At 44.3% G+C, this 14,870-nt stretch overlaps 1 protein-coding gene across 4 annotated transcripts in view; it reads right to left on the reverse strand.

The window, feature by feature from the left end:
- C1D (C1D nuclear receptor corepressor) overlaps window positions 1-14,870 on the reverse strand; it is a 54,636-nt gene that overhangs the window by 9,329 nt on the left and 30,437 nt on the right. For all 4 annotated transcript variants that reach the window (XM_077282549.1, XM_077282550.1, XM_077282548.1 and 1 more), the window contains 2 exons: window positions 13,849-13,915; window positions 13,711-13,766 (listed from right to left, as the gene is read on the reverse strand). In XM_077282549.1, coding sequence (XP_077138664.1) covers window positions 13,711-13,766; window positions 13,849-13,915 — 123 coding nt within the window. The remainder of the gene's footprint in view (window positions 1-13,710; window positions 13,767-13,848; window positions 13,916-14,870) is intronic.

The raw sequence follows: 14,870 nt of genomic DNA on the forward strand, positions 1-14,870 counted from the left end.
CCTGCCCCTCTCTTCTGTCCCAGGTAAAAGGTCCCCCCCTTAACCCCATCATGGCTGGCAATTTTCAGTTCTTGCATGTTCGTTCACGTCCCTCTTTTTTTATTCATCCGTCGACACAGCTTGTATTTTGCATGGCTGAGTTGTGATGAAAAAAAAAATGTTTATTGTTATGGGGATACCACGATGTGTTTTATTTATTTTTTTAAGTGGCGAAAAAAAAATAATTCAGAAAACCTGTAGAAAATTTTTGTTTTGCATAGCCATTTTTTGAGACCTGTAAGGTTTTCATTTTTTCATCAATGTAGCAGTAAGCAGTATGAGGGTTGGTTATTTTTTTAACCACCAAACTTGCAAATGTTTCATTGCTTGTTCTATATTCTACAATACTACAGTGCTGTAGTACGGAGGGATCCGATGGTTTCCTATAGGGGCTGGCCTATGAGTGGGCTTCACAGGAGGATCAACATGGCAGCCATTAGGCCTCCAACAGACCCCGACCTGCCATGGGGAAGTCTTTACAGGGAAGCTGATGGTTGCCCGAAATGGCACACTCAGATCGGCTAACAGAGTGTCATCGGCTGTTAGACAGCCACAACACGTGCAGGGATTTCCGGTTTGTTAGGCAATCTCCGCATGTATTGTGGCTGTCTAACAGCCCCGAGACATGCAGCCGCGGGGTTCTCGAACATATTATTCGAGCACGCCGATGACACTGTTAGTACCCGAGCACATTCTCTCATCACTGTTCTTTAACATGCAATCTCACAAGATCCATATATAAAGGTTACATTAATATATCCTGGGAATTGGGCGCATCATAGGATCTGGTGTGTCGCCGATCACTGGCCTCGGATATAACTAATCAGTAGCACGTGAATCACTGCCATGATAACTAGGAGATCACGCTCTCACTCTAGTCTGAATCCACATGGCAGAGAATTACAGGAATAAATCAGGGATCAAGAAGATGCCAAACAAATGGTCACACCCTGTGCTTATCTCGTCTGTATCTAAAATATACAATAATTAGTAGGTAGCAGTCATCACATAGCTTCGGCAAAGTCTTAGTAAGTTGTAAAACAGCCTCTATGAGAAGAATCTGAAGAGAGCACCATGCCCCGAGGTAAAGAGCATCAATCAAAACTCAATGTGGAAATTGCCGAGGTTTATTAGATGTGCTCGTTAATTCTGGGCTATTGGTATCTTGCATAAAGATGGTGAGTTTGCAACAACCAAATCTATAATGCAAGATACCAAGAGCGCAGAATTAACGAGTCCATCTAATAAACCACATTGATTTTTGATTGATGCCCTTTACATCGGGTCATGGCGCGCTCTTCATGCTTGACTCATGGTAAGTTACTTAACCGTGTCTGTGTCTAAGAATTTGACCAGATTAAGTGATTACTTCTACCTAATTACTGTATATGTTAGAATCGGACGAAACAAGCACCGGGTGTCACTAACCTGATTTTCCTAATGCTTTTACAGTACTGTTCAATATAATAGCAGTGGGTTCAAAAACATGAGCAAGGCACAATCTTTATCCTAGTTTTTATTTCCAGCATTGGGAACATTGCACAATGTTGTCCAATTCAAAACTTGAAGAGAAATGAAGATAATTTTTAACTGCTTTATAGAAAAACAAAAAATGAACATTGAGCCGTTCTAAAAAAAAGAGCAGTGTCTGCATTTATCTTTAGAAACTCACAATATGTATTTTCTGTGGATTTAGCATTCCTGGGAATCACTAACCTAATATTTTGTTGTATACCTACAGTTTTTTTAGAACGGCTTCACATCTATGTCGCATAGAGACAACCAACTTCTGGCCCCTGTCACCTGTTATTCCAGCCCAGGATGCTTGGACTACATAGTTATAGTTATAGTTATTATTAAGGTTGAAGGAAGACTTTAAGTCCATCTAGTTCAACCCATAGCCTAACCTAACATGCCCTAACATGTTGATCCAGGGGAAGGCAAAAAAAACCCATGTGGCAAAGAGTAACTCCACCATGGGGAAAAAAATTCCTTCCCGACTCCACATACGGCGATCAGACTAGTTCCCTGGATCAACGCCTTATCAAGGAATCTAGTGTATATACCCTGTAACATTATACTTTTCCAGAAAGGTATCCAGTCCCCTCTTAAATTTAATTAATGAATCACTCATTACAACATCATACGGCAGAGAGTTCCATAGTCTCACTGCTCTTACAGTAAAGAATCCGCGTCTGTTATTATGCTTAAACCTTCTTTCCTCCAGACGTAGAGGATGCCCCCTTGTCCCTGTCTCAGGTCTATGATTAAAAAGATCATCAGAAAGGTCTTTGTACTGTCCCCTCATATATTTATACATTAACATAAGATCACCCCTTAGTCTTCGTTTTTCCAAACTAAACAGCCCCAAGTGTAATAACCTATCTTGGTATTGCAGACCCCCCAGTCCTCTAATAACCTTGGTCGCTCTTCTCTGCACCCGCTCTAGTTCAGCTATGTCTTTCTTATACACCGGAGACCAGAACTGTGCACAGTATTCTAAGTGTGGTCGAACTAGTGACTTGTATAGAGGTAAAATTATGTTCTCCTCATGAGCACCTATTCCTCTTTTAATGCATCCCATTATTTTATTTGCCTTTGTAGCAGCTGCCTGACACTGGCCACTGAATATGAGTTTGTCATCCACCCATACACCCAGGTCTTTTTCATTGACGGTTTTGCCCAGAGTTTTAGAATTAAGCACATAGTTATACATCTTATTACTTCTACCCAAGTGCATGACCTTACATTTATCCCCATTAAAGCTCATTTGCCATTTATCAGCCCAAGCTTCTAGTTCACATAAATCATCCTGTAATATAAAATTGTCCTCCCCTGTATTGATTACCCTGCAGAGTTTAGTGTCATCTGCAAATATTGAAATTCTACTCTGAATGCCCCCTACAAGGTCATTAATAAATATGTTAAAAAGAAGAGGGCCCAATACTGACCCCTGTGGTACCCCACTGCTAACCGTGACCCAGTCCAAGTGTTCTCCATTAATAACCACCCTTTGTTTCCTATCCCTGAGCCAGCTCTCAACCCACTTACACATATTTTCCCCTATCCCCATTACTCTCATTTTATGTAACAACCTTTTGTGTGGCACCGTATCAAAAGCTTTGGAAAAGTCCATATACACTACATCTACTGGGTTCCCTTGGTCCAGTCCGGAACTTACCTCTTCATAGAAGCTTATCAAATTAGTCTGACATGAACGGTCCCTAGTAAACCCGTGCTGATACTGGGTCATAAGGTTATTCCTCTTCAGATACTCCAGTATAGCATCCCTTAGAATGCCCTCCAGGATTTTACCCACAGTAGAGGTTAAACTTACTGGCCTATAATTACCGAGTTCAGTTTTTGCCCCTTTTTTGAATATTGGCACCACATTTGCTATACGCCAGTCCTGTGGTACAGACCCTGTTATTATGGAGTCTTTAAAGATTAAAAATAATGGTCTATCAATGACTGTACTTAGTTCCTGCAGTACTCGGGGGTGTATCCCATCCGGGCCCGGAGATTTGTCAATTTTAGTTATTTTTAGACGCCGCTGTACTTCCTGCTGGGTTAAGCAGGTGACATTTAATGGGGAATTTTTATCACTAGTCATTTTGTCTGCCATGGGATTTTCTTTTGTAAATACTGATGAAAAAAAGTCATTTAGCATATTGGCTTTTTCCTCATCCACCATTTCACCCAGACTATTTTTAAGGGGGCCAACACTGTCATTTTTTAGTTTCTTACTATTTATATAGTTAAAGAATATTTTGGGATTATTTTTACTCTCTCTGGCAATGAGTCTCTCTGTCTCAATCTTTGCTGCCTTGATTTGCTTTTTACAGAATTTATTTAATTTTCTGTATTTATTTAATGCCTCCTCACTACCTACTTCCTTTAATTCTCTAAATGCTTTCTTTTTGTCCCTTATTGCGCCCCTTACAGCTCTATTTAGTCATATTGGTTTCCTCCTATTTCTAGTATGTTTATTCCCATACGGTATATACTGTGCACAGGTCCTATCCAGGATGCTAATAAACGTCTCCCATTTTCTTTGTGTATTTTTGTGTCTCAGGATATCGTCCCAGTTAATTGCACCAAGATCCTCTCTCATCCGTTGGAAATTTGCCCTCCTGAAGTTTAGTGTCCTTGTCACCCCCCTACTACCCATCTTATTAAAGGTTACATGAAAACTTATTATTTTGTGATCACTATTCCCCAAGTGACCCCCAACCCTTATATTTGATATGCGGTCTGGCCTGTTGGTTAATATTAGGTCTAGCAGTGCCCCCCTCCTTGTTGGGTCCTGAACCAGTTGTGAAAGGTAATTGTCTCTCATAGTTGTCAAAAACCGATTACCTTTGCTGGAACTGCAGGTTTCTGTTCCCCAATCTATTTCAAGGTAGTTGAAGTCCCCCATAATAATGACTTCTCCTTGAGTTGCAGCTTCATCTATTTGCTTTATGAGGATATTCTCCATTGCTTCCATTAGTTTTGGAGATTTATAACAAACCCCTATCAGTAATTTATTATTTTTTCCCCCTCCCCTTATCTCCACCCACAGGGACTCTACATTTTCATTAGATTCACCTATATTATCACGCAGGATGGGTTTTAAGGAAGATTTTACATACAGACACACCCCTCCCCCTCGCTTATCTGTACGGTCATTTCTGAAAAGGCTACAGCCCTGCAAGTTAACAGCCCAGTCATGGCTCTCATCCAGCCACGTTTCAGATATCCCCACCATGTCATAATTATGCTCCAACAACATTAGTTCTAATTCATCCATTTTGTTGGCGAGGCTTCTGGCATTAGTATACATGCACTTGATGTTACTCTCTGTACCTCTATTCTTTCTTAAATTACTAACTGTTCTAACCCCACCCCCCATGCCACCGCCACCCCCAACTTCCTTATTTGTGCCCAGGTCTCTATCTGCACTATCTTCCCCTCCTATAAAATGAATACCCTCCCCCCCAATCCCTAGTTTAAACACTCCTCCAACCTTCTAACCATTTTCTCCCCCAGCACAGCTGCACCTTCCCCATTGAGGTGCAGCCCGTCCCTAGCGTAGAGCCTGTAGCCAACTGAGAAGTCGGCCCAGTTCTGCAGGAACCCAAACCCCTCCTTCCTACACCAATTCTTGAGCCACTTATTAACCTCCCTAATCTCCCGTTGCCTCTCTGGCGTGGCACGTGGTACAGGCAGTATTTCGGAAAATACCACATCCCACAATTTTTTGGCATTTGTTGGCTTTGCCTCAAACTGCATTTTTAATGTCACTCCACAAGTGTTCTATCGGATTAAGGTCCGGGGATTGGGCTGGCCACTCCATAACCTCAATTTTGTGGGACTGGAACCAAGATTTTGCTCGTTTACTGGTGTGTTTAGGGTCATTGTCTTATTGAAACATCTATTTCAAGGGCGTATCCTCTCCAGCGTAAGCAATATGACCTCTACCAGTATTTTAATATATGCAAATGGGTCCATGATCTCTGGTATACAGTAAATAGGACCGGCACCACAGTAGGAGAAACCTGAACATATCATGATGCTTCACCACCATGCTTCACTGTCTTCAGAGTGTACTGTGGCTTGAATGCAGAGTTTGGGGGTCGTCTGATGAACTGTCTGCGGCCCTTGGACCCAAAAAGAACAATTTTACTTTCATCAGTCCACAAAATATTTCTCCATTTCTCTTTAGGCCAGTTGATGTGCTCTTTGGCAAATTGCATCCGCTTCAGTACATGTCACTTTTTCTTTTTAACAGTGGAACTTTGCGGGAACTTCTTGCTAAGAGATTAGCTTCACACAGGCGTCTCCTAACTGTCACAGTCCTCACAGGTAACTTGAGACTGTCTTTGGTCATCCTGGAGCTGATCATCGGCTGAGCCTTTGCAGTTATGACTATTCTTCCATCCATCGTTTTCTTCCGCATCTCTCTGGTTTGGCTTTCCATTATAAAGCATTGGAGATCATTTTAGCAGAACAGCCGATCATTGTCTGCACTTCTTTTTAATCAAAGTACGCTGTTCTTCAGAACAATGGCTCGATCGACCCATATTTCTCAGGCTTCCAAGGAGAAATGCATGTACAACATGTCCTGGCTTCACCCTTAAATAAGGGCCCCCTGATTCACACCTGTCTCTTCACAGAATGATTGACCTCACTAATTGATCCTCACTGCTATTATTTTGAGCACACCCTCTATCAATTAATTATTCTACTACACAGACTCAAAAACCTGCAGCTCATGAATGCCGAGTCTGGTGGTTTTCTTAGAATCTACTGCACCAACTGGTAAATGGTTTGACATGTGGTGATATAATTTTATGTTATGTAATTTGTGGTTGAAATAACATTTATATAGTTTTTATATAATTTGGGGCGTTTACTTCCATGTAGAATTTGTAGGTTATATTGAGATTGGAAGTGCCATTTATCTAGGCCTAGTATTTTTTGATATTTGCAATTTAATTAAGTATTTGATCACCTGCCAACCAGCAAGAATTCTGGCTCTCACAGACCTGTTAGTTTTTCTTTAAGAAGCCTCCTACTCTGCACTCATTACCTGTATTAACTGCACCTGTTTGAACTTGTTACCTGTATAAAAGACACCTGTCCACACACAATCAGTCACACTCCAACCCCTCCACCACGGCCAAGACCAAAGAGCTGTCTAAGGATATCAGGGACAAAATTGTAGACCTGCACAAGGCTGAGACGGGCTACAGGACAACAGGCAAGTAGCTTGGTGAGAAGGCAAAAAAAACTGTTGGCACAATTATTAGAAAATGGAAGAAACACAAGATGACCGTCAATCTTCCTAGGTGAAGGGCTCCATGCAGGATTTAACCTCGTGGGGAAAGGACGATTCTGGGGAAGGTCAGAAATCAGCCCAGAAGTACAAGGGAGGACCTGGTGAATGACATGAAGAGAGCTGGGACCAGTGTCTCAAAGGTTACCATTAGTAACACATTACCCTGTCATGGATAAAAAGCCTGCAGAGCAAACAAGGTCCTCCTGCTCACACCAGCACATGTCCAGGCCTGTTTGAAGTTTGCCAATGACCATCTGGATGATGAAGCATGGGAGTCATGTTGTCAGATGAAACCAAGTTAGAACCTTTTGTTATCAACTCCACTCGATGTGTGAGGATAAAGAAGTACAACCCCAAGAACACCACCCCAACCATGAAGCATGGTGGGAGAAACATCATACTATTGGGGTGCTTTTCTGCAAAGGGGACAGGACAACAGCACAGTACTGAAGGGAGGATGGATGGGGTCATGTATCTTGAGATTTTGGCCATCTTCCCCTCAGATTTTGAAAATGGGTTGTGGATGGGTCTTCCAGCATGACAATAACCCTAAAAACACAGCCAGGGCAACAATGGGGTGGCTCCGTAAGAAACATTTCAATGTCCTGGAGTGGCCTAGCCAGTCTCCAGACCTGAACCCAATGGAAAAATCTTTGGACGGAGCAGAAATTCAATGTTGCCCAGCGACAGCCCCGAAACCTGAAAGATCTGGAGAAGATCTGTATGGATGAGTGGGACAAAATCCCTGCTACAGTGTGTGCAATCTTGGTCAAGAAGTACAGGAGACGTCTGACCTCTGTTACTGCAAACAAAGGTTTCTGTACCAAATATTAAGTTCTGTTTTTCTATTGCATCAAATACTTATTTTATGCAATAAAATACAAATTAATTATGTGAAAATCGTTGATTTTCTAGATTTTTTTTTTTTTTAAGATTTTGTCTTGTTTAAGTGTACCCATGATAAAATCTACAGATCTCTCCATTCTTTGTAGGTGGGAAAATTTGAAACAAAATCAGCAGCGTATCAAATACTTATTACTATACTCGGTTTTATAGCATCATCCTATTTCACAGTACTCTACAGACATCATTATCACTGTCCCCATTGGGGCTCAAAATCGAAATCCTCTATCAGTATGTCTTTCAGGAGCATGGGAAGAAACTGGAGTACTGCGAGGGAACCCACGCAAATACGGGGTGAACATAAAGGCTCGGCGCAGAGGTCCTTGAAATCAGGACCCCAGTGCTGCAAGTCAACAGTGCTAACCACTGAGCCACTGTTCTGCCCTAATGCATCCAAAATTGTGATTTAAAAGGGGGTTTCCACCCCTCTCATAATAAATGTATGGCTCTAGTGTGAAATAGAAACAGCATACTCCCCCATGGATTCCCCCACTCAGGGCTGTGGAGTCGGTAAGCCAAACCTCCGACTCCACAACTCCGACTCCACAGCCCTGCTGGCTCCCCAGCCTGTCTGCTCATTCTCTTCCAGCTTGGTTAGCGGCTGACCACTGCTGCTTTATCAATGGCTGCAGCAGTGATGCTTGGTTGCTGCTAGGACTACTGACTGGCTGAAGTCGTGTGCTGCTCTCTCCCGTTTATTGCTGACCTAGACAGAAGAACAGGTGGCAGACGGAAAGAGAGCAATGGAGCCCAACTACGGATACAAGGTCTGTGATGGAGAGTAACGCACAAAAAGGTAAAGTACTTTTAAAAGGGATGTCGAGCACTAGGAATCCACTTTTTGAATATCCCCAATGCGCTGAATGAAAATAACAAAAGCACACTTACCTACTGGACCGACGCTGTTCCTCCGCTCGTTTCCTTAAGCAATCTATTGACAAACTATGTCCGCTATGACAAAACTGTGACGGCTGCGTCCAATCAGCGATCGCGGAGCGCTCCCATGACCTTGTTTATTATTTTTTGATTGCGGGGTGACAGAGGGCTCAGTGTGTAGGAGCGGCGCTGGTCTAGAAGGCAATTATACTTTTTTTTTTTTCTTTCCAGCACATTGGGGACATTTAAAATAGCTGGTTCAGCTGTGGACAACCCCTTTACTAAAAGGGAAGGTGCCACAATTTTTAATTTTGTATTAATAATTGTTGATTATACAATCAATTATTTTTAATAGAAAACTATTAAAGTTGTGCATTTAATTTTGTATTTATTAATTTTTACTTTAGCCACAGGGGGCTGCCAGTTTCATTTGTGGGGTGTGTCAGTTGCTGAGCGTGCCACTTAAACACCTCGCTTACGGCATCCCCTGGGTATAATGGCCTGTGGTCGGGTATTGGCAGCTCCTCCAGCCTCTAGCTGTGACCTGGGAACGCCCCCTGGGCTGTCCAGGTCACAGCTGTGGGAGGAGGTCACAGCTGTGGGAGGAGGTCGCAGCCATTTTGTTGTAGCCCTGAGGGCTTCATGTTCCGCGCACACTGCTTAATGCGTGCGATGACAGGACCATTGAGCAGCTGGGGAGAAAAGGTGCGAGGGTGCAGAGGTCCCGGGTGAGTATCTGCAGCTGCGGGGAGCAGTGGTTACAGCCTGTTAATATTACACTACATGCCGAGATCACCACTCACTGCTGACCAGTTCAGGGCAAAGCAGGGCGATCACCCATCTGCTGGATTCTCAACAGACTGACACAGTGGACTCAGCGAGGCGTGGGAGCGCAGGGCAGGTAAGTACAAGTGTCTATTCTTTTTCAGGAGGGGCCATCTACCAGGATGGAGGGACCATATACTATGGTGGGTGGCATATACCAGGATGGAGGGGCCATATACCATTGTGGGTGGCATATACCAGGATGGAGGGACCATATACCATGGTGGGTGGCATATACCAGGATGGAGGGACCATATACCATGGTGTGTGGCATATACCAGGATGGAGGGACCATATACCATGGTGTGTGGCATATACCAGGATGGAGGGACCATATACCATTGTGGGTGGCATACACCAGGATGGAGGGGCCATATACCATGGTGGGTGGCATATACCAGGATGGAGGGGCCATATACCATTGTGGGTGGCATATACCAGGATGGAGGGACCATATACCATTGTGGGTGGCATATACCAGGATGGAGGGACCATATACCATGGTGTGTGGCATATATCAGGATGGAGGGGCCATATACCATGGTGGGTGGCATATACCATGGTGGGTGGCATATACCAGGATGGAGGGGCCATATACCATGGTGGGTGGCATATACCAGGATGGAGGGGCCATATACCATTGTGGGTGGCAAATACCAGGATGGAGGGACCATATACCATGGTGGGAGGCCATATACCAGGAAAGGAGAGACATACCAGGAAGGAGGGGGCATATACCAGGATGTGGGACATATATCAGGATGCAATATATAGAGTCATTATACTGTGAAGCGCTATATGGAGCCATTATACTGTGAAGCGCTATATGGAGCATTTATACTGTGGGGCACTATATGGGACCAGTATACAGCGAGGCACTATATGGGGCCAGTAAACAGCGAGGCACTATATGGGACCAGTATACAGCGAGGCACTATATGGGACCAGTATACAGCGAGGCACTATATGGGGCCAGTAAACAGCGAGGCACTATATGGGACCAGTATACAGCGAGGCACTATATGGGACCAGTATACAGCGAGGCACTATATGGGGCCAGTAAACAGCGAGGCATTATATGGGACCAGTATACAGCGAGGCACTACATGGGACCAGTATACAGCGAGGCACTACATGGGACAGGAAAACAGCGAGGCATTATATGGGGCCAGTATACAGCGAGGCAGTATATAGAGCCATTATACTGTGGGGCGCTATATGGGGCCATTATACTGTGAGGCGCTATATGGGGCCATTATACTGTGGGGCGCTATATGGGGCCATTATACTGTGGGGCACTATATGGGGCCATTATACTGTGGGGCACTATATGGGGCCATTATACTGTCAGGCACTATATGGGGCCATTATACCGTGAGGCACCATATGGGGCCATTATACCGTGAGGCACTATTTGGAGCCATTATACTGTGGGGCACTATATGAGGCCATTATTCTCTGGTGCACTATGGAGCCATTATACTGAGACACACTATATAGGACCATTATACTGTGAGGCACTAGACTGGGCCATTACATAGAGGACTTGGCGACTCATGAGCGGTGTGCTAACTGACATCACCCCTGTTCAGAGCTGCCGGATCTCATGGAGCGCAGTGGGACCCGCAGTGGCTGCTGCTTCAGCCTATGGAGCTTGGATCTCTGAATGAGGCGCCATAGCCTTTGGACGTCAGATTTGGGGATCGGCGTGGGAACGCCATGGACTGCATCGCACCTGAGTGGGAACTTTTTGTTTTCTAATAAATTGGTGAATGAGGGACCGTGTCTTGTCTATTTCTCGTTTTATTGTTTTCAGGTTTCCAGTTGCGGACTACGTCTGATTCACAGAACTGCTGTGCACCTGCATGGGTTTTTTTGTTAGTTTGTTTTTTTTTGTTTCAAAAATAAATTGGTGAACCAGGGAACGTGTCAGGGAGTGTTTGCTTTTTTGTTTTTTTAAATAAAACTTATTTTTCTGCCTCTGTGTTTTTCTTTCATCATTGGGTTACTAATGGGTGTCTGATAGATTCCTCTCCATTACTAACCCCTGGGCTTGATGCCAGCCTGGATTTTTGACAAATTACAGCGGACATCAACCCCAACTACCATTATCCCGATTGCAGCTGCACCAGGGCAATCAGGAAGAGCAAATTCGAAGCACCAGAATTGGTGCATGTAACGCGATTTGCCAGTTCTAGGGTGGCTGTGGGCTGCTAAAGACCCATGTATCTAATCCCCATCCTGCGTGATACGCCCCAGACCTGTGTATCTAATCCCATCATGTAAGATACACTGTTTTGGGATGTATCTAATCCCATCATTGGCATCCAGTAATACACCCTAGACCTGTGTATCTAATCCCATCATGTAAGATACACTGTTTTGGGATGTATCTAATCCCATCATTGGCATCCAGTAATACACCCTAGACCTGTGTATCTAATCCCATCATGTGAGATACGCACCAGACTAGTGTATCTAATCCCATCATGTGATACAATACATTGAGCCCTGTATCCAGATAGACGGGAGTATAACACACTAGAATTGCAGCACATGATACACTCCACGTATCTAACCCCAGCTTATGATACAGCGAGAAGCACCAACTAACAGAGTCAGCGCTGCCGACCATCTTCGGTGACCGTCTACTTGTCAGTATCACTGGCTGTCACCAACGATATGGCTCCACACTGTGATCCTAAACTTCATCCTCTCTTATCCCTTAGGAAACATCCAGAAGGGGAGGAGAGGAGTGAAGCCACACCCATGTGATCAGACCCCGCCCACATTTACTGCAGTCGTAATGTGAGCTAGTGGTACACTAGGTTTTCATGGCAAATTTCAGCAGCTGCTCCCTCTAGTGTTTAATATTTAGAAATTATTTTTCAGATTTTACTCCATTAATAACAAATTATAATATTAAAGAACATTAATACTTTACATTTTCTCAAATGTTGAAACAACATTTTTTTATGGCATCTTCCTTTAACACCTTTTTTTTTTTTTTTTCATTTTTTTTTTTTTTAAAGAACTACTGGAGTAGTACAAAATGGTTGTAAAGGCGGTGGATTAACCTTTTAAATAGAACTGGTCATGTAAAATATTAACCTAAAGATATGGGGATAATCTGTAGGTTAATAGAGCGGACACCGTGTGGCCGCTGCACCCAGAGTCCCGCTGCCGGGAGAAAATTAATGTTATTCCTCCCGGAAAGCTTGGTCTTTCAATCAGAGGCGATGCCGGTGTGATCTCAGTCACCGCGCAGTATACTGAGATCGGCAGCTGTAACCGCATCCCCGGCACTGACTGACAGCAGCTCAGCATTAGAGTCAGTGCCGGGGATGGAGATACAGCCGCCGCTCTCTATATACAGAGGGGCGACAGACCGCATCGGTGCCGCCCCTATGGCTGGACGCCAAACGCTACCAGGGGGAATAAAGTTCATTTTAGTCTGGGCAGAACGCTATTAGCCTGCAGATTAACCCCATAGCTGCAGGTTAGTACATGACAGCTTCCCTTTAAAGGCCATTTTCTGTGCCAAGAATAGTTGTGCCCACCAATTGTCAGTTGTCACAACCAGTCCCCCCTGAGGTCTTGTAGTGACGACTTCACATCAGCCATTTGCCGATCTCAGCGTTCACCTCTGATCAGCTTCAGCGATCACCCGGCTGTTGGAGGGGACTGGGGCAGAGGGGGAACTGAACACTAAATATTTTTGATACAGGAAAGATATATATCTTGGTACCGTGTTAGCCAGTAGATAGAAAAATGTTTAGAATTGAGAGTCCTCAGTGGTTGATACCTTTTAATGGCTAACTGAAAAGATGGTAACAAATTGCAAACTTTCGAGACTACACAGGTCTCTTCATCTATGTCTATGCCTGATGAAGAGACCTGTGTAGTCTCAAAAGCTTGCAATTTGTTACCATCTTTTCAGTTAGCCATTAAAAGGTATCAACCACTGAGGACTCTCAATTCTAAACATTTTTTTTAAATATTCTTGGTGAGACGTGATGTCCCAGCATCATACATTGTGTATTCCCGGTGGCCGCAGGACCCGACAACCGTTTATCGGTGGGGGGGTGCAGTGAGTCAGCCCCCCATTGATAGGATAGGTGATGAATATCCTAATAGATTATCAATATCTTGGTTCTGGTCCAACCATTTTTAGCGTGGTCTTCTCATACAAGTTGTCTTGTTTCGCTCTATATGCAGATTTAGCGAAAATCAATGACCCTTACCAGCTCGTCCTTCACTGCGTGCTCTTTAGGATTAACCCCTTGAGTCGTCAGGTAGACTACAGTAAAAAAAATACAAAATTAGGCACCTTTCCTCTTCAGCCCCTCCATTTTCAGCATCAATGGCAGAGAAGTACTTACCCCAGAATAGAGAATTTAGCGTGTATGCAGAGACCAAATCTAATTTTGCTTGTTCCAGTGGGTCTATCTGCAATGAAAGGAAATAAATTACATAATGGATGATATGTACAACTTCATGAAAAAAAAAGGCTACTAAGAAGGAGGTTAGGCGGCCGTGCCAGGGAGCTTGTTGTGACTGCCCTGCGCCTCCGCTGGATGGTTTCCCAAGACCAAAGCTGTTACTATAACATCCCATAGGTCTGATGTGGCCGAGAGCAAGATGTCAACATGGAGGAGGCAGGAGACGAGCCGACCATAAACACTGGGGCTGGAACATATCGTCCACTGAAGACGGCCGAGGGGGATAATGGCCCTAAGAGGGGACGTCGTCTGTGGGCCGAGAGGCATGACATGAGCTGGACGACTCCAGGGGAAAAGTGTGATACATACATACATTTTGCCCTGGGGACAAAGTAAATTTAAAAAAATTAAATTCAGTTATATCCACCTACTATCACTCACCGGGATCCAGCACAGGCCGCTCCGTCTGCACAGAGACGAGAAGTGATGATGTCACTGTTCCACCACCAGTTGGACCACTGCAGCCTTTGACTGACTGCAGCGGTCAGGTGACTGAGCGATGCATCATCATAAAATATCAGATGTTGTGCTACAGAAGTCACATGATCGCAGCAATCATCGGCCGTAGCAGTCCTGCTGCTGGTGGAATGTTGATATATCCTCTTCTGGGTAAGTGCAGACCAAGGAGCGGCCTGTGCTGGACCAATCTGGCTTGATGACGTCCCAAGGTACATAAACAGGTCAGACTTGCTGCGTTACTTACATGCTGCAATCCTCTTCAGACGAATTCCCAGATTCTGGAACATGAACATTACAGCAACTAAGCCAGGGCCACTACACCCTGCTCTACCCTAGCCCGAAATGTGTGGAGCTAGAAGGTTGGACCACATGTGGGACATTGGATGAAATACCCTCGCACAGGTCAAAGATATCAGCTGTCTGTTACAGCCGACACCTTCTGC

This window comes from Ranitomeya variabilis, chromosome 2 (assembly GCF_051348905.1).
Source record: "Ranitomeya variabilis isolate aRanVar5 chromosome 2, aRanVar5.hap1, whole genome shotgun sequence".
NCBI classification, from domain to species: Eukaryota; Metazoa; Chordata; class Amphibia; order Anura; family Dendrobatidae; genus Ranitomeya; species Ranitomeya variabilis.